Below are 25,088 nucleotides of genomic sequence, written 5' to 3' on the forward strand. Positions count from 1 at the left end.
TATATATCCCTCATTGTTTCTTTGTGAATTGTTTATCCAAATTCTTCCCAATCCTTTCTAAACTCCTCTGATTCTTAGTGATTATGCAATATTTTGTATGCTCTACCAATTATTTATTTTTTTGTAACAGCAGCTTCTCTTCTAGATTCTCCTAAAAACTCTATCCGTGCTGTTTTTTTTTTTTTTTGCACTTAAGATCCCCCTATTTCTTTTTCTTTGTTTATATGCTCCCAATATCTTGCTCTTTTCCCAGTTTTCTCCAACAAATTCCAGACCCCTCTTGCCTATTGTCTGTATCCCTAATTGTAGTCAACCCTAACAGCAGAATTCCCATACCCGGGTTGGCTTAGTTTTTAGAATACTTTCTGCTACTTTATGAATATAATATTCTGCATAGTTACTGTTATTCTCCTTAAAGATCTACACCCAAAATCCAAATCTCTCCTTGTTTCTTGAGCTTCCCCCCTTATTTCATCATCATCTCTTTCCACTTTGAATTATATTCTGTTTGTGCCACATATAGGAGTCTTAACTGTGTAGCTCTGAAATACTCTTTCAAATCAGGTAATCCTAAACTGTCTTGTTCATTTGGAAGAATCTGCTTATGTCACTTGACTCTTGCTGTCTTCCCCTTCCAGATATCATCTTTCAGCTCTTTAATAACTGCTATCCACAATTCTCATTGATAAAAATATGCCTGATCTGTGTATAAAACTAAAGGGACTAAAAAAACATTTTAACTGCTTGTTTCTTGCTATTCATATAACAGAGCTTACAGTTTCTCATTTTATTATCTTTTTAGTCTCCTCCCACATATCCTTAGCTGCCACACCAGAACCCTTTTTAATCCATACTCCTAAGCCCTTCATTTTATCATGTCCCCATAAATATGGATATTACTGGACCAATTCGTGTGTGGGTACATAATTTACAGCCATTGCCTTTGGTTTAGCTTCATTTTGTAAAATGAAAAGATACAAAAGTGCTTCAAAACATTCAACAACACTAAAATGTCCTTTTCTGTTTTTATCAGGTATAAAATATCATCTGCGAACAGATCCAGCTTTTCTTGACTACCACACCAATTATATAGTTGAATTTCTGAGTCTTATTTTCTTTGTCTATGGTTTTAAGTAGGGTGCAAGTAACAAAGATGAAATAGGATACCCTGCCTGGTTCCTCTGCTCAAACAGAAATTATCAGAGAGGAACCCACCTACTTTAATTTTCACCTCCAATCATTCATATCCCCTCCTAATCAACCTGATAATTTTATCAGGGAATGCAAAAACTTCCACTGTCCTACTCACACTCTCACTTTACTCTGTCAAATGCTTTCACTGCATCAAGACCCACCAACAGTGGCATTTTCTTATATTTAACTTCTCTCTTGATCATCAATGTTCTGTTAATGTTGTCAAATGTTTGCCTCCCATTCGCAAAACCACAATATGCCATATCCATCAACTTTGGCATCACCTTTGCCATTCTTTTAGCCATTATAGATAAACACTTTATAATCATAATTTAGTATTGAAATGGGCCTGTATGAAGCTGGATCTGATGTAACTTTACCCTCTTTAGGTATTACAGTTGCCACTAATTTCTTCCAGGATGTTGGTGCTTCTCCTCCTCTTAAAATACTGTTAAACAAAACCTTCCAGATCTTTATTAGTCTTCTTCCCTCCTAGTTCTAAACTTCCACAGAAATACCATCTACTCCATGGGACTTTCCTGTTGGTTATAAATCTAATTTTTTATCTCAGCTCTTCCTAGCCTAACAGTTAGTAATTGAGCCTCATTTGCCTCTAACCTTGGCATATTTAATTCTTCCATAAACATTTTCACTTGTGCCTTTTCTTGAGCTCTTTATTTCTCTGCTTTATACAGACTTCATAAAATTTCTAAAATACTTCTAGTACCTCTACAGGATCTCTTGCTATCTTCCTTGTTCTAGGCTCCCTAAGCTTGGCTACAACCTCCCTAACCAACTTTGATATTAAGTTTATGAAGAAGGTATTAGCAAGGAGGCTGAATATTCTACTAACATGTACAGTAAAGGAGGTGAAGATTTAAGAATGAGACGCAGAGTACAGACAGCTGAAGGATGGTAAGCTTATGTGGAGAAATGAGAAGCAAGAAAGAAAGGGCAAGGCCTGGAAGTATTGACATAAAAATAAAAATGTACTTAATTGTGTGGACTGGGACTGGATTTTGCAAAAAAAATATTGAAGAGTAGATTCAGGAGATGGGCTATGACTATGTAGAAGGGGCCAAAGACATACAAGACGGTGAATGGGAGGGTAAGGGGGAGTGTGGCAAGAGACAGAGAAAGAATGGAAGAGTATTTTCTAGAAGGTCACTTTAGAGTATAGGATTTCTAACCTCAGGGGAATATGTGGAGTCAGTAGATTATGGAGTAGGTTAGCAAAACTAAAACAGTTAGAAATTTAAAGGAAGTGAAGGAATCAAGTAGGAATATCATGGAGAAAATACTAAACTGAAGATAACGAGGAACTTGAATAAAAACGGGTAACCAAAGAAAGTACAAAATGACTGGAGGAAGCACCATTTCATTTGGCTTTCAGACTGGGTTCATAGGTAGATGCTAGGCATGCAGTCAAGGGGACCAATGAACAGCCTAGCCAAACTTCCCAACTGTTACAAAGTACCATCTGGTTAAATGACCTGCTGAATCACGCAATTGGCAAATGTAGAATGAAAGAATTCATACTGTGTACTAGACGAAACAGAATAGTAACAGCTTACAGAGTTAACCCTCTGCACGAACTGACAGAATGTCTAAAGGGTATTGTAAAGGGGAACAGTGAAGAGGGGGGGAAAAAAAAAGAGAAAACAAGGGTTCAGAGTAGTGTAGAAGAGATTTGGTCAGCAAAGGAAAGGCCAGAACACAGGTTTATGGAAAGGTAAGGTAGCCTGAAAGTAGAAGATGGGAATGCTTTAAGAAGTACAGGGAGCTGGGTAGGTGTCATCCAGCTGATGACGGAAACTAAGACTCACGTCTACTTGATTTTATCACCACTGATCTTACTGAGATCCAGACTGACTGTGACCCTCTCTTTAAAAGAAATAGAAAAACAGCATGTTGAAGTATTTTGGCAGTGGGGTTGTGCTGAATTATACCCCACATCTCTGACCTCTTTTTATAGAACCTCCAACATCACACCAACTCATAATAAACAGAAACACATACATTCTGTTTCATCCAAGTCAGTGCAGCCTATGAGGAAGTATATTTATAAAATGGGGTTGCAAGGTCAGATTCTCCCACATCAGAAGGTGCAGGGGGCAAAACCCCCTGCAAAAACACATGCCCTGAAATTCATTAACACCTACACTAAGTGTACACCATTCTGAGTGAACAGACAACACAAGCATAACTCTCACCTTTTTCACAGGTTCATAGGTAAATACTAAGTTAACGACCACCAGGGCCTTTTATAAGCCTAACTGTGCAACCAACCCAATTGTGTCTCTGTGTATCATGGACACTTATCAGGGGGTATGTTAATTAGTAATTTTCCAGAGGTTATGTCAGGGCATGTGTTAGTTTGTGTATTGCTGTCTGCCTCTGTCTATACATACAAATTGCAGTAAGGTCATCCTTCATTTAAAAGAATTAACAAAACTCTGAAATTTCAGTTCAGATAATTTAGGTTTGTGTGTTCAAGAGCCAAGTGCATAACAGGAATAGCTGGACATAGTGCATGATAAGTTATTTGTAAACTACAAAATAACTGGATGATATGAGATAACAGGTATCCCTAGTCCTACATAGTGCATGGTAGGTTATTTGTAAACTACTAAATAACTGAATGATACATTCTTCCTTCTAATTTTAGTTTTCCTACTAATTTTCTTGTAGCTTTAAATACTGAGGGGATTCACAAAAATGATCACAAAGTGTAGACTACATGTACACTTAGTGTAATCTTTCTGAGTGACTAGAAAGCACAGAACATGTGGTAGGGATGTTCCTGAATACAGATTGTGCACACTTAGTGTAGTCTTAGGGTAGGAGTTATTGAATCTGGCCATGTAGTAAGTTAGGCTATCACAGTACATTAAATCAAGTAATTCAGGTTGTAAGATTAAATTCTGTAACTTAAGTAGACTCCAAGATTTAAAAAAGAAGGGAGGCAGGCAGGCACACACTATTGTGAAATAGTGAGACATTAAACAAGGATAGCTGAGACAGCAAATTAGAAACAAATGCGGGTGAAGAAGCATGCCAAAGGTAATGACACACTGGGGATTTAGAACAGCAAGGATGCACTGGAAGGATTAAAGTGGTGTAGGAAGTTGGGACTCAGGAATGCTACATCTTGTAGAAACAATTGTTTATAAACAGGGACAATGATTTACAGTTCCTTTGTCTTATAAAAAAAGTCTGGAAATTATACATGTGATTTTTTTTTAAGTGCAGGTTCATAGGTAGGTACTAGGCTATTGGCCCAAGGGCCTACGTAAGCCTAGCCAACAAGGTTCCCTGGCTTACTCCATCCAAGAAAGTTATTTTCCTGTGCCACTGTCGAGCAGAGACACGATCCCCAAGGTGTATTTCCTATTCCCCATCCACTCATCAAGATTTTTCCTTGAAGTGTGCTAATGAAGAACTTTGCTTGACATAGATGGGTAGCCTGTTCCAGAGTAAGGGAAGTCTCTGGGACAGGAATCTATCCCTCCAGCATGTCTTGTTTATTGTGGTGACAAGGTTTAGGTCCCTAGAGCGTGTAGCTTAGATGGATTGGGATTTCTTTAGGTGTAGCATGCCCAACAGCTCTGGGTGTGACATAGCCTTATATCTTAGGCAGAGATCACCTCGGAGTAGGCGATGTGCTACGGAGAAAAGCTGGAGTTCTTTGAGGCAGTCAGTGTAGGGCATTTGTTTGAGGCCAGTAATCCTCTTTGTGAGGTACTTCTGTGGCCTTTCCAGCTGCTGCAGATGCCTTGTGAGGTACATTCCAAAAGGGGAGTTGTACTCTATAATGGGTCTAATGAGTGTTGAGTAGAGGGGAACAATGACCTCTTTTTTCCTGGATGAGAACCCTTTTATGATGAGGTGTGCCACGTAGAAGGACTTCCTGACTACTGTGGCGATGTGACTATCAAAGGAGAGACTACTGTCCACCTGGGTCCCAAGGTCTCTTATCACACATTTGGTGTTAAGCAGATTGCTGCCTATGTGGTAGTTCATGGGTACCGAGCTTTTACCAAAGGGGATGACACTGCACTTTTTGGCATTGAGCTTGAGGCCATGGCTCTGACACCAGGCATTTGTCTCAGCGAGGCCCTTCTGTAGGATGTCCACATCACTTGGGGACTTGACTATGGCTCCTAGTTTGCAGTCATGTGCGAACTTCGTTAGCCAGAGGCCTTCTGTGTTAGCCTGTACTTCAGAGAAGTAGATACCAAACAGGAGGGGTCACAGGACAGAACCCTGTGGTACTCCACTGCGCACTGCTTTGAGGTTAGATTTGGAGTCTGCAACTTTTACAGTGTGGGTTCTCTCAGTGAGCCAGTTGGCAACCCATCTTGTGACCTAGGGATTTATACCTAGTTTAGTGAGTTTAGCTATAATTCCAGAATGGGGGATGGTGTTGAAAGCCTTGGTGAGGTCAAGATAGGCTGTGTGAACCACCTTACCCTCTTCTACAGCTTTGGTGACTGCCTCAAAGAAGTCGATCAGGTTCAGGAGGCATGAGCTGCCTTTCACAAACCTGAACTGGGTGGGATTCAGAGTTTGGACGTTACCAATGTCTTTGTTCCATGATGATACATTCCATGGCCTTGCAGACCAGGCTTGTCAGGCTAATAGGTCGATAGCTCCCGGGATCAGTGGTGGCTCCCCCTTTGTGGAGTGGGATAACTGTTGCTGTGCACCATTTAGTGGGCACAAAGCCTGATGCGAGTTTATTATTGAACATGGTGCTTAAGTGGGGTGCCAGTTCATTCTGAAGTTCGTGTAAAATGCAGCCTGGGATGTTGTCCGGTCCCATGGATGCTGTGTTTTTGGCTTTAGAGAGTGTGCAGCTTTTGCCTGCATAGTTGTTATTACAGGGACTCTGCATTCTTCCTGTATAGATATGGGCCCTTTGGGGGGGGGGGGGGGGTGGTAAAGTTAGCACTGAACCTGTCTGCCAGGATGTTGAGCATACAATATGCAAAATTATAGTGAATGCGTTTTATGGCCTAAACTGATAAATTCTATGAAAATATTGTGCTTTTGTAATACTGAAACAGTCTGAATTTGGTATTTACCAGTATTTGTCATGAAAATTTGGACAATCAGTGCTCCTTTTTGTAATGACTTAAGGAAGCAATTTCCTTAACATTGTTGTTGTTTACAACTGTTAATAATATGGGTGGCAACCTCTAGGAATGAACATGCAAGTTTTTTTTTCTTTGATATGCATTAAAATCTAAGAAAGCAGTAAAAAAACAGGCAGCATATCAAGTAACTAACGTGGTTAAGAAAAGTAAATAAATGAACAGAAATTAAGATTGGAGATGGGGGCTCAGCATATATACTCAGTGGGTGCAGTGTATAGAAAACAGTCCCAGACAGGAAATAAATCTGCAGGAAAAACACACACACACCACCTATGGTGAATCTGGAAGATCACTACTTTACCTACAGCTTTGTCAATGGACTAATGGGAAAACTGGAGTATCAGGCAAAGAAAAAATACAGACTACCAACAGAAGGCACTACTGACTGAGAAATACATCCCCATTGTATGTGATATGAAAATCCATTTCAATGATTATTGTATCATATATTTTTGTGCACACCTATAGGTTTCTTAGAATTTCCTTTTTGGGATCATGGCTGAAGAGGTCCAGTTTAGCACCATTTTACTACTTCTGTAACAAACAAAAACAAGCAGGTAATTAAGGCAATAACATTATGGAGTACAGAACTAATTGTCCCTGCTAGAATGAGAGTATGCAGTAACCAAGGATGTCACGGTCAATGCTCTCAGCAATCAACGTCCCGATGATGATCAGAGTACCTCTGTCTACATCTGCAGCAGATGCAGAACCACTAGCAACACTTACTGTTCACTGCAAATAATAAGACATTGGTTACAGTTACTGTAAGTGACAGATTGTTGGGGTCATTGTTGCAACACACACATACTACAAGATATGCCAGACATCAAAACCCGTTCTTGGTGTTACAGTCGTTTAACTGCTTGGTGCAATGAGATGCATACTCTAAGCACAGGCAATGGTAATTACTGCAATAGATATTCAGCTATGGAATAAGACAACATGTTTCAAACTGGCAGGGACAGCCAGCTTTCAGGTGTCTAAGACTACGCCCATCAGGGACACACCAGTTCATGAAGGTAACCCACATTCGCACTACAGAGCTAAGTGTACCAGGCATCTATGCAAAGGCAATGCATACCAGCTAAATGCAAAATGCCTCACCTGCCCAGTAAGTCTGTACAGTGATGCAAGAGCTTGGAAATTAGACGTGGGAACACAGAAACCATCCATCAGTCCAGAGGAAGCTACTAGAATGATAAAGGAATAATAGAAAAACAAATAGCAAACACAAATCATGTCTGGACCAATATCAACCATTTAGTCCCAATGTTTGGCTCAGTAACAACCAAAGATATAATAAAGGTCACAGTTATAAGATCTGACAGGGACTCAGAGTGAAACCTATTAAGTACTGTCTTTCTAATGGACGCATAACACCTGACCTTAACAACCAGCACAGTATATCAGGGTTATGCAGTGCACTCTATCTGGCTACAGTATTGACACAAGAGATGTGGCCTCGTCAAATAACTGCACAATGCTGTACTAACAAAAGTTATGAACTTCCTGTTTCCTGCTGGTGACTGCGTGCCCTGTTTGTTCTAACACTTGCAGGCTTTCTTTACTGATTTCTCATTGTAACTATCCACGACATGCACAGCTGTAATATGGTATTTTTCCACTCTTTACACACACACACACATATATATATATATATATTTATTGACATTTGTTAACTGGGTTTGTCCAGCTGGGCTTGCGGCCCATTTTCAGTGGAGACCCGAGGAGAAAAGCTCCAGTAGTACATTTTAAACAAGTACAATTTTAAACAATATTGATATAATAGCAGTTATAGCAAAAAGATTCACATATGTTGGGTTACATGCATAAAGTTAAAGTTGCATTAAAAAGAAGCTAAGTAACAATTTTACATTGATATAGTTCAATAGGTCAACAATAAAAACATTTTGTTTGTATAAAATTATGCAAATGAATAGTAGACACATTGGAGAGAGGTGTAATGATGTACTAAGTATGGTCCTTTTCAGGATACATAAAGGGAAGGAAGACTAGGTAGGGTCATGGCAAGGGCAGGTTCTGGAATTGAAAAAATAAGCTTTTAGTTCATTTTTAAAGTGTGAGGTGTGGGAGATTGAACGTAAGTCAAGGGGAAGTTTGTTCCAAGCATGGGCAAGGGAGTGTTTGTAGAGTAGTTTGCCTACTGACCTTTTTGGGTGGTAGACATCAAGTAATTGTTGGTTAGAAGTACGGAGGGTCTGGGATGGGATGTAGATGGAGACTAAGGAAGATAGAGATGGACAGAAGGAGGGTTTATAAAGAATATAGTGTAGCATATGAAATTGATAAGATAGCAGAAATTGGGGAAGTTCAAGCCATTGAAGAGAGTTTAAAGAAATGCAGTGGCGTGAGTTGTATGGGGAGTTAGTAATAAATCTGGCTATTTTATGGTAAGTCTGTTGGAGTTTGTTTAGAGTGGAGGCCTGGATATTGGTAAGAACTGGGGTGGCGTATAAGATGGAAGGGAGGAGGAGTGCCTGGCCCAGGGTAAGTCTAGATTCAGGGGTTAGGAATTTTTTGTTCCGATATAGCAGACCTAATTTCTGGTTTGTTTTTTTTATACATTGGAGTATGTGTATGTTGAACTTCAGTTCATCATTGATAATGACCCTTAGGAGTTTTGTGTGGGTGTCAGGTTGGATAATTGTATTGTTAGAAGATGTAATAAAAAAGGAGGTTTTGTGATGAGAAAGAGAACGGGGAAGGAAAAGTAGGAGTTTGGTCTTTTTGCGATTTAGGATCAATAGGTTTTGAGAGAGAGCCATTGTTCAGTGGATATTGGGGCTTGTTGGGTCAGGGAGTGTAGTTCAGGAATGTTATTTGAGATGGATACAAGTGTGGTGTCATCGGCATACTAAATAAGGGAGGATTCTTTGCATGAGGTGTAAAGATCATTGGTGAAGATGCTAAACAAAAGGGGTCCCAAGATGGAGCCTTGGGGAACACCAGTGGAGACGGGAAGGAAAGGTGAGGAGGATGAGAGCCATTTGACAGATTGTTCCCTGCCAGATACGTAACTATTAAACCAGGAAAGTGTGGAGGGGGATAGGTGGAGATTTGCGAGTTTGTACAGTAGTAGAGGATGAGAGACAGTATTGAAGGCTTTGCAGAGATCTAGGAAGAGACAGGAAATTAGTTTATTGTTGTCTAGGGCCTCTGCAATAATATGAGTGAAGGAGAGGAGGGCAGTGGTGGTGCTGTGGTGAGGACGAAATCCATGTTGGGTAGGGGTAAGTAAGTGGTGTGTGAGGAGGTGATTGAGAAGCTGTGAGTGAATACATTTTTCTAATATCTTGGAGAGGCGGGACAGAATGGCAATGGGTCGGTAGTTTGAGGGGTCAGTGGAGTTTCCACCTTTATGAAGAGGGATAGTGAAGAAAGACTTCCAAAGGGTGGGGACAGTTGATTCCAGAATAGGTCGATTAATTAGTATAGATATAGGATAGGCAATTGAGTCAGCAGCAAGTTTGAGGAATGTAGGAGATAGATTGTCAGCGGAAGGCGAGCAAGGTTTTAGCTTGAGTAGTAGAGATTTGATGTAAGTAATGGGAACTGGCTCAAAAGAAAACAAAGTTGTGTTAGTGGGACTTGGAGGGGTGGGTGTCGAAGTAGAGTTTGGCTTAGAGGTTACCAAATTCTGGATGGAAGAGATAAAGTGTTTATTCAGGAGGGTAGCTGTTTCCTAAGAGGAAGAGTTAGGGTATGGGGAGGGATTAGAGGGCTTTCCAGGACAGAGGATGTTGTTGAGAGCTGACCAAAATTTTCGAGGTTTGGATTTGCTGTTTGAGCAGAGCTATAGTATAACTTTTTGTCATTAGTTGTATGTTTTTTTGCAAGGTTCCTCAGTTGCCTGCATTTTTGAAGAAAAGGTGGTTGTTTAGTTTTATTCCAGGTTTTCCAAGCATAATCTCTTTGTTTCATAAGGGACCTAGTCTCTTTGGAGAGCCAAGGAGCATGATTTGATTTTACTTTGATCTTCCTAGAGGGAGCTAAGGAGTTTAGAGTATTCATGAAGATGCTACTGAAAGTGCTTACAGCATCATTTAGGGCATGGTGATTTAGGATGGACCAATCTATGTTGTGGAGAATGTAGTTAAATTGGGATGAATTGAAAGTCGATAGTTTTCAACAGTCTTTGATAAGGTGGGGTTTAGGAATATGGGAGTAGTGTCTTAAGATGGGGGTAGGGAGATGATCACTGAGGGAGTCAGGTAAGGTGGTAGGATTGTGGTATTGGTGGGGGGAATTGGTAAGGATCCAGTCTATGATGAAGCTGGAAGTGGAATTTTTATGGAAGCGATTGGGAGATGTTATACATTGGTGGAAGCCGTGTAGGTGGATACTGAGTTGGGGGAGTCAGTTGTGAGTTTGGACCAATGTTGACATCACCAAGGATAAGTGTCTCATATGGTATGTTGTGGGAGAACCAGGATAGGATGTTTTCAAGAATGGGCAGACTGTTACCAGGAAGAAGGCAGATAGAGGCAACTGCAAGTTTTTTGTGGGGATTCAGATGGCAGTTAAGGATGATGATTTCAGCTGGGAGGAAGTCAGGAATTGGGGAAGGGTATGGTGAGAGATAAGAATGTTTGAGTAGAGGATGGCCACGCCACCACCTTTTTTTACAGGTCTATCAGATCGGAAAGTATTATAATCCGGTGGGAATATTTCACTATTTGAGATTTGTGGCTTGAGCCAGGTTTCAGATAGGGGGAGGATGTGAGGGGTATTGAGAGCTATCCATGAGTGCAGCTCAGTGACTTTATTTGCTAGACTCTGAATATTCAATGAGTAAATAGTTAAGTATTTGGATGGAGATGATTGTTGTGACTGAGGTTGGTGACTGTTAGAGGTGTAAGATGGGGGCAGTGTAGAAGTAGTTTTGGGGAGAGAAGAGGGGCCAGGGTTGGGATGGATAACTCCAGAACAAAGTAGGTTTTTAGTGAGGAGAGAGTGTGTAGTAGATGCTAGATGGAGTTTGTATAGGTTTGACTTAGCGTTGTGGGAAGGTTTAAAAATCTGTATTATGGATAGTTTATATAGACTTGAGGTAGAGGTAGTAAAGAGATTAGGGGAGATAGTAAAAGATGAAGTAGTTGGATATATGTTGTATGAGTGAGACGCTGGTGAACATAGGAGTGGGTCAGAGAGATTGGAGTGGTAACAGGTGGAGATAAAGAGAATAAGGAGTAGTGTAGAAGATATTAGAAAATATTACATGTTGGAATAAGATATGGTCAGATAGAGTAGGTAGAGACAGTGCTATAGAGGAAGTGGTGTTGACAAGATTGACAGATTAGTAAGATGGTTGTGGCAATAGGAAGGAAGTGGAATTGTAGTGGCTAGTGGGACAGGAAGGGACAGTTAGGTATAAAGGTAATTGTAATGGGGTGCTTGGGAATGGGGGTAGGGGAGCGAAGTGAGCCCGAGCGTAGTGAGGGCAAACGGAGCGGGGCTATCACCCTGGTCAAGATGAAGTCATAGAAACAATCAGAAAAAGATAGTGAAAAACTAGCTTGAGAGATGAGGATATAAAGTTTCTAAAGGTATAGTCACCAGAAATAAAATAAAAAGAAATAAAATATGAGCAGAAGTAAGCTTACAAAAGGACACTGGCCTCAAGCTACACACATAAATTTACTTGAAGTAAACCCAGTGCTGTATGGTTAAAATAAGCTACAATAGAGAGGGGCTTTGGAGGGGGAGAGGTATTACTAGCAGCTAAAAGCAGGGCAAAAAATAAAAAAACATTAATATGTAAGAGTCTGAAGACAGTAAAATAGGGCAGGTGCACTAGGAAAGGCAGTTATGAGTGAGGCTAGAAATGAATTCAGGGAAGGGTAAAGTACAGAACAGGAGAATATACACAGAAACAGTATGAGGATAGTGGGTAACCAAAGAGAAAGGATAGGAGCTGCAGGAGTCTGCTTTTCATGGCGACTAACAAAAAAAAAGTTCATATACTGTTAGGAAGTACCATAAAGTTGTTTATCTTTCACTTATTAACTCCACACTGCATGGATTTATACCTCTTTTCATTAAGTTTAAGCCTCATTATATGTGACCATTCCTCCACTCCTAACGAACCTACTACCTGCTCTCAATGCTATCTGATACATCACACTGCAATGCACAGCTCAGCCTATGTGTGATCGAAAGACCTTTGTCCTAGTCTGTCCTTCCTTGGTTTACCCCTTAGACTCAGACTGATTTAGGATAGCTACAATGGAATATGCCAGCATTACAAACAGCAACTATTAAATGTATGAGGAAAAGTCATACATAGATCAGTGTAAGCCAGAGTATTAGGTTGAAAGATGGGATGGACCACCACGAGAAGTAACATATACATACAAGTAGCACCAGATAAATCAGGATACATTGGCCTAATATGATACAATAACACATTATAATCTCTTCAGTGTAGGAAGTACAAATTGCAGTCCATGGCTACTGGACCATTTCTAAATGCATAGCACATATACTTGTATGAGTTCTGCTGTGAGGCAGTAAGCAATAACCAGTAATCTTGTTAAAAACAAAATATAAGACTGATCTAAAGGTTTATTAATAGAATCTAATATCCTGTTGTGGTGAGCTTACCTTTAATGAAGACTTTGGCAAATTCCAAGGGAAAAATAGTCTATATCTTGTTAATCTTTGTACCATTTATGGATTCACAATGAACAAGTGTTAAAAGACAAGTTGTTTCTCTCAGAAATGTTTAAGATATTTGTAAGTAACTACATTGGTATGTCTGGCAATGTCTTCTTGCTAAATTACCTCCCCCTAGTAATTCTGTACAAACCCCTGGAATGGTCCTACCCAGTATTTAAATTAAGTGTCTTTGTGCTGCTGCATGTACTTGCAATTATCTGCACCTTTAGTACTGACGTATGGCTTAATAGCCATCTTAAACCAACCTCTTTCAGTTCTACTGGCTCTCTCCAGAAAAGTATATAACCGTTCATCTTCTGTAACAGGTTCCAACTACCCTCTGCCTACCAGCAGGACACTATGCATCTTTCTAGAATCTCTATCATCGTATCCAATGATAGTATCATGCAGTCAACCCTGCTCTCCTCTAACCACAGTATGACCGCTGATGAAATGGGACCAGCATGAAATATGTAGCATTCTGCTGCTTGAGGGGCTTTGAACCAGATGGATTACTTCCAATTGTCATAATCTGCTTCCACAAAATCATTAAGATTCTTAATCAAGTCTCCATTCAGAATGCACCTGTTATCATTCAATTTTTACAGCCTCATCTAAGGTACACTACTGAAGACTTAATGGAGTTTCAGCATACCACTATCTACAGGATTTTCCTTATCCATTTCACTAGTAACCCAACTACAGAACTGGATCAGGCAGGAATTACAAGATCTCCAGTGTGTAAAACCATATGGATGGCTTTAAGGAAGTAAAACAAAAATAAATAAAACACATTCAGGAAACGTGCTAACTACACCACATATTTTCTGCAACATTTTGCAGAATGGAAGTTACAGTAACACTGTACTTGCAATACCTCTTTCCTCAACCTTCCCTTGTGCAAAGGCACTAGCAATACTAATCTCTACTTCTACTGTTATTTTTTTAGGAAACAGGGAAGACAGCTGATTCAGACCCTGTGCCTTTATCTCCCAGAATAACAGTGCACCTTTGTGTTTCTTCACTAATTCCTTCCTATCAGTCCATTTGTTCCAGACCACACTCGCTCTGCCTTCCCATGCTGGTATCCTGCACTGCAATCCGCTCTGTAAACACAGATGCAAATATCTTACTCAGCATTTCTGCCTGATTTTTAGCACTCGCAAACGTATTTGTGCTGACATGGGTCCAGTGCACCAATGGTTTTCTGGAAATGCGTAATTCTTCCCCAAAGAATTCTACCATCTTAGCCAGTGAGGTAAAATAGACTGGTTTGGATTTTTGGGCCTCTGATACCTGCCAGGCTTCAGGAGGCATGGGATCATATGCACCATTTAGTCATGAAATAACGATCCACCTTCTCATGGTAAAATTGTCTTGAATGCTACCAAACAACAATCAGCATTCATTTTTTATTATTATCAGTCTGTCATTACCTGTCTGTTTTTTTTTCTTTAGTATCCCAGTTCTGTGCATATTAGATACAGTTGTTTATCTTAATGAGGTCTCCAGATATCAGGGTATAGTGCATCTCTTTCTGAGATGTACCCATTTTATGCACATTGAAAACTCATTACCATCCTGTCTGTATCAAAACAGACTAGATCTTACAAAACTGAACTAAATTTCAAACTACCTAAAAACGTTAACCTCACAGACTTAATATATTTCATGTATTATATACCCCAGACCCCATGTATTCCACATATATTGATACGGCACTGGCAGCAGCATATAGCATAATATATTTCATGCATTACATACCCCAGACCCCTATGTATTCCACATATATTGATACATCACTGGCATCAGCATCAGCCCCCTTCGTCTTCATTTTGTAAATGGGGTTGTGTAGCCAAATACAATATTGTTGCAACTGTCAAAATATGAAGTACAGATCCGGTCCCATATGAAATAGAGGAAACAGCTATTTTAAAGCTAAACAAATGCAGAAATAAACAAACTTGGGTATACAGAAAAAGACAGAACTTCTTGTAAACAAAAAACAGTGCTTATCCATTGTTACCTTTTATTAAGGTCACTCGCATCTCTGAATTTAAAGTTCTGACCACTGACGCAATGGAATGTTTACATAATGAATAAAACAAAATGATTCATGGACACCCACATCTGTATTTTACTGGCAACTATCCATTTCCTGCTTCTCTTAATCACTTCATTATTCCTCAAACAAAAGTTTTGCAATAAACGTGTATGCAGTTCAACAAAAGCTTAGAAAATTACATCACCTCCCTATTATATCTGTACAATGTGCCCTGTAAACTTGTACAGAAAGAAAAATGTTACTCCACTAACCTCTTGGTGTGAGCCCAGCTTACCCTGTAATTGTCCATCAGCACTGCCAACCAAGGTTTTATTGTCTTCATCACATCTTCAAGCAGATGCTTTTCAACCTCTGTGCCATCATTGAAGGTCAGATTCCCAACATGGATTGATTTCCTCACTTCTGGGAATGACAAAAATTTGCCAAAATATTCCTGTTCTGGAGGTTCCTTTTCCCAAAAGAAAACAAGAAAAACGTCATCATTAAACTATCAGTGCAACTCTTTCAACAGAGGGTACTTCAGTTCATAGTTACAACAGACTTTTGGCACAGCAGACATGTTCTAAGTGAAAAAAAACCCAGACTTTTAGAAACAAGCTTTACATCTGTATTTACATTGCAATACATATTAAAACAACATGGTACTTATAAGTCTGAACACTGATGGTACTTGCTTATGCAGTTTGGAGCATTCTGTAGTCAGTTCAGTGGAAGACGAACATTATACAAATTTACGCAGTGCAAATGTTAGAATCTACAGACTTCAGTGAAGTATTATAATGTGGTTAGTAAATATCACAGCATTCAACAAAGAAGCAGAGACTGCAGAAGATGAAGTTATATAGCTTGATTCCTCTAATGCTACCACGAGCCCTTTGCACCTCTGATGCTGACCATAAGAAGTACTAATTCTGCATGCCTGCAGGAAGAAAGTGGTACAGTGGATGAAGTATTTGCATGTAGGCATATGTCTACCTCTGCAGGAAACCAAGACTTCTGCCAAGCAGCGGTGTACTAATATCGAAATGATGTACATTGGAATGGGCACAGCACATCAGTTTTAGGAATTTAAGGGGTAAAAGTCATAAACCTTACAGCAGAAAATTGGCAGTGTTTCACACAACTCTACATATCATATCTCCAGATGTGCTTCTAATTTGGAGGCATACAAGTTACATCTTTACAAAGAAGTGTGAAACAGCTTTATATCAAATTCAATTGATCTTGAATTCTAATACGTCTTAGTTAAGATATTTAGCTCTACAAACTATGCATTGATGTTCTGATGCAGGAAAACCTTACTATTCTGGTATTCTGGCAGTAATATACATTTTACATAAAATCTTAGACTCAAGTTTTGGTATTGCAAAATGCTACTTGTAATGTTTCAGGTTTATTTTTGCACAGGTGAAGCCTTGATGCAGGGCCTGCACGTCTGTGTATGGGGGGTGTACCAATATCCTCACACAAACTAAATTATTCAAAGGTCACTAAACTTCAGAGAATAGGTATACTTTGCTTTGCTTAAAAGCAAAATATTTTTCTATTTTAATGAGCTGTGTCATCTCAGAATATTTTACTAGGGAGGGGTGCGCATCGCCTCACACAAGAGGAATAGGGAGATTTGCACTCCTACAAAATATAATTGCAAATGCCACACAATAATACGGCTGGGTATTGCCTTTTGTGCATCTAAGATTTTTAAAAGCTGATTTATGGATTACTACAAGCAATGTAGCAGCGTTACAATTCAGCAGTTTTACTACAATCAGCAATACTTAAATGTTTGGTAACAAATAAGTACATTTTCACTACTATAGCTAACAAACTAAATAAGCTAAATATACATAAAAATATTTAATAACTGGACACAATGCGAGACTTGATTGACTATTTAGAACTGTGATTGTATGATTCAATTACAGCAGTCTTTTCTCAACACTGTCACTCTTCATTGATCCATGCTTCTCAGAAAAATCTTACTTGCACTATATTTCTAAATGTAGGTGCACATGCAGACACACACACTCAAGGAATGATTAACAGCATTAACCAAGTATATTCAGCACAGAAATCTGGATTTACAAGGATTTATTCATGTCGGACTGGTCTTCCAAACCTGTTTAGCCATGACATCAGTTCAAGGAGAGCAAAGTACAATTGACAGTTACAACAGTTTTAACAAAAGACACAGTTTTGCAAAGTAACATTTGAAAAAAAAACTTGTGCTATTGTCGAAAACTATCATTACAGCTTTCAGTGAAAAACTTGTCCAAAACTGCATTGGCAAAGTATTTATGTGAGAAAATTGGATGCAACTATTTTATTTGAATTCTGGAATATGAAAAATGCATTCATTCAGTATTACGTTCCACCATATTGACTTCTGAAGACTCCTTTCTGACCCACACTGAATAAATTTTATGTTTTCCAGATTTCAGTACACTGAATTTGTCCCCTGTGAAATTCTCTCTCTCTCTCTATATATATCTATATATCTATCTATATATATCTATATATCTATCTATATATATCTATATATATATATATATATATATATATATATATATATATATATACACGTGTGTGTGTGTGTGTGTGTGTGTGTGCGCGAGCGCGCATCTGCCCTTGTGAGAGTCAGATGGTGGCAACCTGCGCATCATCGGTGAGATCTCACTATTCCTGACAGCAGTCCCATGTATTGTATCCTGCAGAATTCTAAGGCATTCCAGGGATTGCACTTGATAAGCCTGTCATAGTAGGAAGTGTTCAGGGACATCCTCACAATGTGTTAGAATCACTTCAATTTGCTCTCACAACCTTGAAAAGAGGGTTTCTATTCCAAGACTACCATGGTCCTTATCCTCTCCCTCAAAGAGTAGAACCAGCAACCCCACAATTGGGATCTCAGTTCTGCCACCTGCATCTATAATTCTTTCAGTAACTTCCCAAAATTTATGAGCACAGGTAAGGGTGGGAAGACTGATAGATAAACTGACAGTTTAATCTTATTACTCAGTTCTCACTCACCACTGTAGTCCAGGTGCAGCACATGCACCCCTTATCCCATCTGCACATCAAACTCCAGATCCCTACTGCCATCACATGAGAACAAGACTTCAAGATACTTACATGCCTGCATTTAAGGTAGCTGCTGCCCTCTCACCTGCAAAGAGCAATCTCCTCTTTTCTGGGACAGAACTATGCCTTCTGATTTGCAATTCAACATGTACACATTCAATGAAAAACAACTTTAATGCATGCTGGTGATTACAGACACTGGAAATCAAGAGGACATCACTGTTTGCAAACAACAAAAGGCACATACCTCAAGAACCCATACAGGAAACTTGTCAAACCTCAGCCATGCCCTTTGTATCCTGTCCAGAAATAAATTACATAAAGGACAGGAAACAAAACTTGAATGTATTTAACATAGTAAAAGTAAAAATAACTGAGGAGTGCACCATGAACTGCGTATTCAATGAAGACACAGTTAGTCCATAAAATCCAACATTTAATGCTGCTAAAAGAACAAAAAGAATGAGGACTGCAGTAAGGTAAGCGCTTTCACGTTTGAGTCAACGCTTCATCAGACATCAAAAAAGCAGTCAGAAACATGTGTGCTTAAATACAAAAAATGACATCACTACCTGTTAAGGTGTAGCAAATCAAAACAAATTATAAAACCAATTTAGGCATCGATTTGTACAAGAAAAATATATAATACTAGCCTAAAAATACATCTGGGAAAATAGAACAATTATATAATATAAATTGCTAAGTAACTAATAACAATAAAACCATATAAAAACTAATGCCTTAATGGTCTGTGAGTCAAAAAGGGCTCGAGAGTGACTCTGTCATTAAGCCCATATTTATGGGCTTGGAGTTTCAAAATCCACTTGCCTTCCTTTTCTTCTGTAAAACTCCTAATATGACCTAATCTACCATTTTTCATAACCAGTTCCAAAACCTTAAATTTAAAAGTATGTGAAGGTCCATTTACAATGACATGTTGCGCCAAGGCATTTGTTGTGTTGCTCCTATCAATGGCATAAATCCGCTCTCGTAAACACCTATTTGTCTTGCCAACATAAAACTGTTCACACTGTTGACATTCTGCAATATAAATAGCATTAGTGGATTTACAATCAGCATAATGTTTGAATACATAAACACGTCCTGTTGCTGGATGTGTAAAGCTATTGGAATTGGCTATGTATTTGCATTGATTACAGGAACGGCAAGAAAATGTGCCACATCTATCAGACTGTCTAAAACCTTCAAAGTTACTATCATAACACAACAACCTATTAAGAGACAACATATTCCTATATGCTATTCGAGGTGTATCTTCTATAAGGTTCTTGATCCTATCATCCATTAACAAAAGTTTCCAATTATTATTAAGGATCCTTGTGATGTGTTTGTTCCTATTGGTGTAAGGTATTGATAGCCTATTAACATGAGTAATATCATGTTTCATCGTAAATGTTGATCTGAAGTTACTTCTTTTCATCAAAGGGGCATTTCTTGTTCTCCAATATAAGTTCCAGGAGGGACAACATGCCTTGGCGCAACATGTCATTGTAAATGGACCTTCACATACTTTTAAATTTAAGGTTTTGGAACTGGTTATGAAAAATGGTAGATTAGGTAATATTAGGAGTTTTACAGAAGAAAAGGAAGGCAAGTGGATTTTGAAACTCCAAGCCCATAAATATGGGCTTAATGACAGAGTCACTCTCAAGCCCTTTCTGACTAACAGACCATTAAGGCATTAGTTTTTATATGGTTTTATTGTTATTAGTTACTTAGCAATTTATATTATATAATTGTTCTATTTTCCCAGATGTATTTTTAGGCTAGTATTATATATTTTTCTTGTACAAATCGATGCCTAAATTGGTTTTATAATTTGTTTTGATTTGCTACACCTTAACAGGTAGTGATGTCATTTTTTGTATTTAAGCACACATGTTTCTGACTGCTTTTTTGATGTCTGATGAAGCGTTGACTCAAACGTGAAAGCGCTTACCTTACTGCAGTCCTCATTCTTTTTGTTCTTTTAGCAGCATTAAATGTTGGATTTTATGGACTAACTGTGTCTTCATTGAATACGCAGTTCATGGTGCACTCCTCAGTTATTTTTACTTTTACTTGTGTTTTCGTGAACCGAGGGTGCTTAACCTAGCAGTACTTGTCTTTTCTTGTATTTAACATAGTACTGAGTAAATAGACATGGCTCCTGGTCTGTATTTATTGGGAAAAGGTGCCATGCGGTAATGGCCCTGGGAACTATTACTGACACAGCATCTCCCATAATCAAATGCCTTCTCTATATCCATAAGATTCATGTAGATCACATGATGAACTCTCACAACCATCCAATTGCCATAAAAGGACAAACAGCACATCCATACTTCCACAGGTATGAGTGTGTGCATTGCTCCTTCAGAATTACAGATTCAGCTATGGGCCACACTCTCCTTTCTGGCACCTTGGCATAGCCTTTTCCAGGAAGGATGAGAAGCATGATCCTTCTATACTGGGAACACCCCTTCTCCTCTTTCTGTAAATAAGGACCAGTACCCTAGTTTGCCAGCCAGTGGTACTGTTCCCATCTTCCAAGGAGCAAACAGGTGGAATGTTACTCTATGACAGCCAAACAATATCTAGTGTCTTTAGCATTTCCATCCTGAACTCATCCATGTTTACAGTCCTATTACCTCAGAAATATTTAACTGATGCAGTAATCTCATCTATAGAAATGAATTCATTTCTACCACTTGCTTCCTGCATGGCATCCTCTAAGAAGGGCATGTCCACCAGATGCAGGAGCTCCTCAAAGTGTTCCTTCCACCTCATGATAATGCTCCCATTCAATGTTACATCTCCCCCACCCTTGCCAGAAACAGTCCAGGTAGTACATCACCCTCCTCCACCCCAAATCTCTGGATGACTTCTAGAACCACTTTAAGGCCATCTGAAAGTCAACGTAGAACCTCTTTGCAGTGATATGAAAGTCAACGTATGTGGTCTTCCAAACTCCTTTCATATACAGCCTTAAGCGATCCAGTATCTGTCTGCCTGGGATGACATGGTCAACAGACCACGATGCTTTGCCAGAGATGGCCTGCACCTGTCACCCCTGGGATTCCGGATACTCGCTAAGGTTCTTGCCGCCCCTATAGTGCCTTTTTTAGGCAAGGTTCAAATGGCAAATTCACCACTGTAACAGGAACAGGCAAGCAAAAACTGAGGGCGATGCTACTCAATGCTAGAAGTCTAAATCTCAAAATGCATTCACTCGAGGCACTCCTTAAAATGAAGAACATCAATATCTGTGCAGTGACTGAGACCTGGTTCAAGGCTCCAGAGAGCACCCCTACACTACCAGGCTATAACTCATACCACACTTTTCGGCCATGTAACCTGGACCAGAAATCCAAAGGTGGAGGTGTGTCCATAATAATTAAGGATATCCACACCTCCAGGCTAGTTGCTCAGCATAATGCAGCCTAGGTTATCCAAGTGCAACTAACTCTGGGCAAAACTGCAATCCAAATTGTAGCTTGCTACAGATCACCCATCATGCCCCAGGATTCCCACTCCTCTTTTCTTGATGTACTGGAAAATATTAGGGTTCAACCAAACACCCTAATAATGGGCGATTTCAACTACCCCACCATTAACTGGGAAAACTACTCATGTACCAACTCCTTCGCTCAACGCTTTCTGGAATTCATAAACTCCAATGCCCTGGATCAACTTAGCCACCCCCCACCAAGGGCAACAGTATCCTAGATCTAGTCATTACCAACATGAGTGACCGGTGTTCCACACCTGAAGTCAATGCCTCACTGGTCTGATCCGACCAAAAGCTAATTACCCTAGATATACACATCCTGCCCCCAACCCTCCATTAAAGAAATCATGGTAAAAAAAATTCTCCAAAGCCAACTTCATGCTTAAGACAGAAGTGGCGAACTTCATGACACCTATGCAGATAGACAATACAGTTACAACTACTGAATACTACACAATTGCACTTTATAAGTACTTACATAAGTGCATGGATTGTACTATTCCAAACAGAACTAAGATGCTATCCTCCAAAAAAAGGAAGCCAATCTGGTGGTCCCCTGCCATAAACAAACTGTACAACAGAAGGAAGAAACTGTTGCAAAAGAGAGTAAAATCCCATGAGTGGAGGAGCTCCCTGGTCAGCCTCAGTAAGAAGCTGCGAACCCTGATAAAATCCTCCAAAGCTAGTTAAGAAAACAAAATCGCCACTGATTCTAAAGACAACCACTCTATAGCTATGTCAAGAATCTCAATGGCAACACTCAGATCTGCTCTGAGTTACAGCACAATGGCACTAAATATACAGACCTAACTGATATTGCCAACATCCTGGCAGATAGGTTCAGTGCTAACTTTACCCCCCCCCCCCCACACACACCCTAAAGAGCCCATCTCTATACCGGAAGAATGCAAAATCCCTGTAATCATGGCTGCACAGGTAAAAAACACATTCTCCAAAGCCAAGAACACAGCATCCATGGGACCAGACAACATCACAGGCTGCGTTCTACAAGAACTACAGAACAAACTGGCACCCCACCTAAGTACCATGTTCAATCATAGCCTCACCTCAGGCTTTGTGCCTGCTGAATGGAGCACAGCGACGGTTATCCCACTCCACAAGGGGGTAGCCACCACGGACCCCGGGAACTACCACCCCATTAACCTGTCAGAGCCTGGTCTGCAAGGCCATGGAACGTATCATCATGGAACTTACAAAGACATTGGTAATCTCCAAACTCTGGACCCCACCCAGTTTGGGTTTGTAAAAGGCAGATCATGTCTCCTAAACCTGATAGACTTCTTTGAAGCAGTCACCAAAGCCGTAGACAAGGGTAAGGTGGTTCACACAGCCTATCTAGATCTTGCCAACGCTTTCGACACCATCCCCCACTCTGGAATTATAGATAAACTCACTAAACTAGGCATAAATCCCTATGTCACAAGATGAGTTGCCAACTGGCTCACTATCAGAACCCACACTGTGAAAGTATTCAGACCAGTGACAAGTGGAGTACCACAGGGTTCAGTCCTGGGTCCTTTCCTGTTTGGTATCTACTTCTCTGAAGTACAGGCTAACACAGAAGGTCTTTGGCTAACGAAGTTCGCAGATGACTGCAAACTAGGAGCCATAATCGAAACTCCTAACAATGTGGACATCCTACAAAAGGGCCTCACTGAGACAGATGCCTGGTGTCAAAGCCATGGCCTCAAGCTCAATGCCAAAAAGTACATTGTCATCCTCTTTGGTAAAAACTCTGTACCCATGAACTACAACATAGGCGGTAGTATACATAACACCGAAAGTGTGAGAAGAGACCTTGGGACACAGGTGGATAGCAGTCTCTCCTTTGATAATCACATCGCCACAGTAGTCAGGAAATCCTTCTACATGGCACACCATCACAAAAGGTTTCTCATCCAGAAAAAAAGAGGTCATTGTTCCCCTCTACTCATCACTCATTAGACCCATTATAGAGTACAACACCCCTTTTGGTATGTACCTCACGAGACATTTACAACAACTTGAAAGACCACAGAAATACCTCACAAAGAGGATTACCGGCCTCAAACATATGCTCTACGCAGACCGTCTCAAAAAACTCCAGCTTTACTCCGTCGCATATCGCCTACTCAGAGGTGATCTCTGCCTAACATACAAAGCTATGTCAAACCCAGAGCTGTTGGACATTCTCCACTTAAAAGAAATCCCAATCCCTCCAAGCTACATGTTCTAGATGAAGTCTTTTGACGAAAGCGGAGAAATAAATTTTATTACGTTATTTGTTCCATTTGTATTTTTCTATTTGCATCAAATTTGCCTCCAATTGCTGCCTTCACCGTGGTTTTCCTGTTTACATGCTCTAGAGACCTAAACCTTGTCACCACAATAAACAGAACATGTCAGAGGGATAGATTCCTGTCCCAGAGACTTCCCATACTCTGGAATAAACTACCTATCTATATCAAACATAGCTCTTCATTAGCACTCTTCAAGAAAAATCTTGATGACTGGATGGGAAATAGGAAATGCACCCCGGGGATCACCTCTGTGTCTCTGCTCGACAGTGGCACAGGAAAATAATTTTCTTGGGTGACAAAAGCCAGGGTACCTTTTTGGCTGGGCTTGTACAGACTCCAGGGCCGATAGCCTAGTACTTACCTATGAATCTATGAACCTAATCCTTAAGTGTCTGCTTCAGCTGATGCAAAATCTGTGCATCTTGTGTCCTCCTACTTTAGCAAAGAAGGTGTTGTTTAACATAATGACTTTCCTCAGTGTCAATGTCCACCAGAGGCCCCCCTCACTCAAGCTACTACCATGAAAAACAGATTACCTTTTGTCTATAACTCCTTGCTGTTACCTCTGCTACTGAGGTTTTTAACAGGATTCACTCTAAATTGATATCCCTAACCTTCCTTGGCCAGTGGAGAATCTATTCCAGAAGTAAAAGTTGAACTTGTCTCCCAATACAAATCTGCTAGATGTTCCAATTAAAATCTTACTATATTTTTTGTTTTCCCTTATCTGTCTACCAATCCTACTCTGAATGACTAAACTTACCAGGAAGTTGTGATAAGCTGACAGCAATGTTCTTGATCCAAGTGTCTAGAATATATGGCCTCAAGTCTGATGATGGAAACAAGGCAATTATCAATCTTTGGCCCAAGATGGTCTAATATCAAGTACACTTGTAACCAGTCTTGTGTTTCTTCATGGTATTCATTGCAGAATCCATGACTACCATAGAAGTCCAGAAACAATTCAGCATTTGGATTCACATCAAGCGAGCTATTCCCCACAATCATACTCATAAGGTGTCATATAGGGTACACATCTTTAAAATCCTAATGAGCTGGTATAACAGGAGATAGTGTGTTCAGTCTGATTAAAGCCC

General features: G+C 39.8%; 1 protein-coding gene across 1 annotated transcript in view; it reads right to left on the reverse strand.

Moving 5' to 3' along the window:
* CPVL (carboxypeptidase vitellogenic like) overlaps positions 1-25,088 on the reverse strand; it is a 1,169,046-nt gene that overhangs the window by 467,920 nt on the left and 676,038 nt on the right. Inside the window, exon 11 of the mRNA XM_044066818.1 lies at positions 15,374-15,547. Coding sequence (XP_043922753.1) covers positions 15,374-15,547 — 174 coding nt within the window. The remainder of the gene's footprint in view (positions 1-15,373; positions 15,548-25,088) is intronic.

Source organism: Protopterus annectens, chromosome 3.part1, assembly GCF_019279795.1.
Source record: "Protopterus annectens isolate FY-2018-M chromosome 3.part1, PAN1.0, whole genome shotgun sequence".
Taxonomy (NCBI): Eukaryota; Metazoa; Chordata; order Ceratodontiformes; family Protopteridae; genus Protopterus; species Protopterus annectens.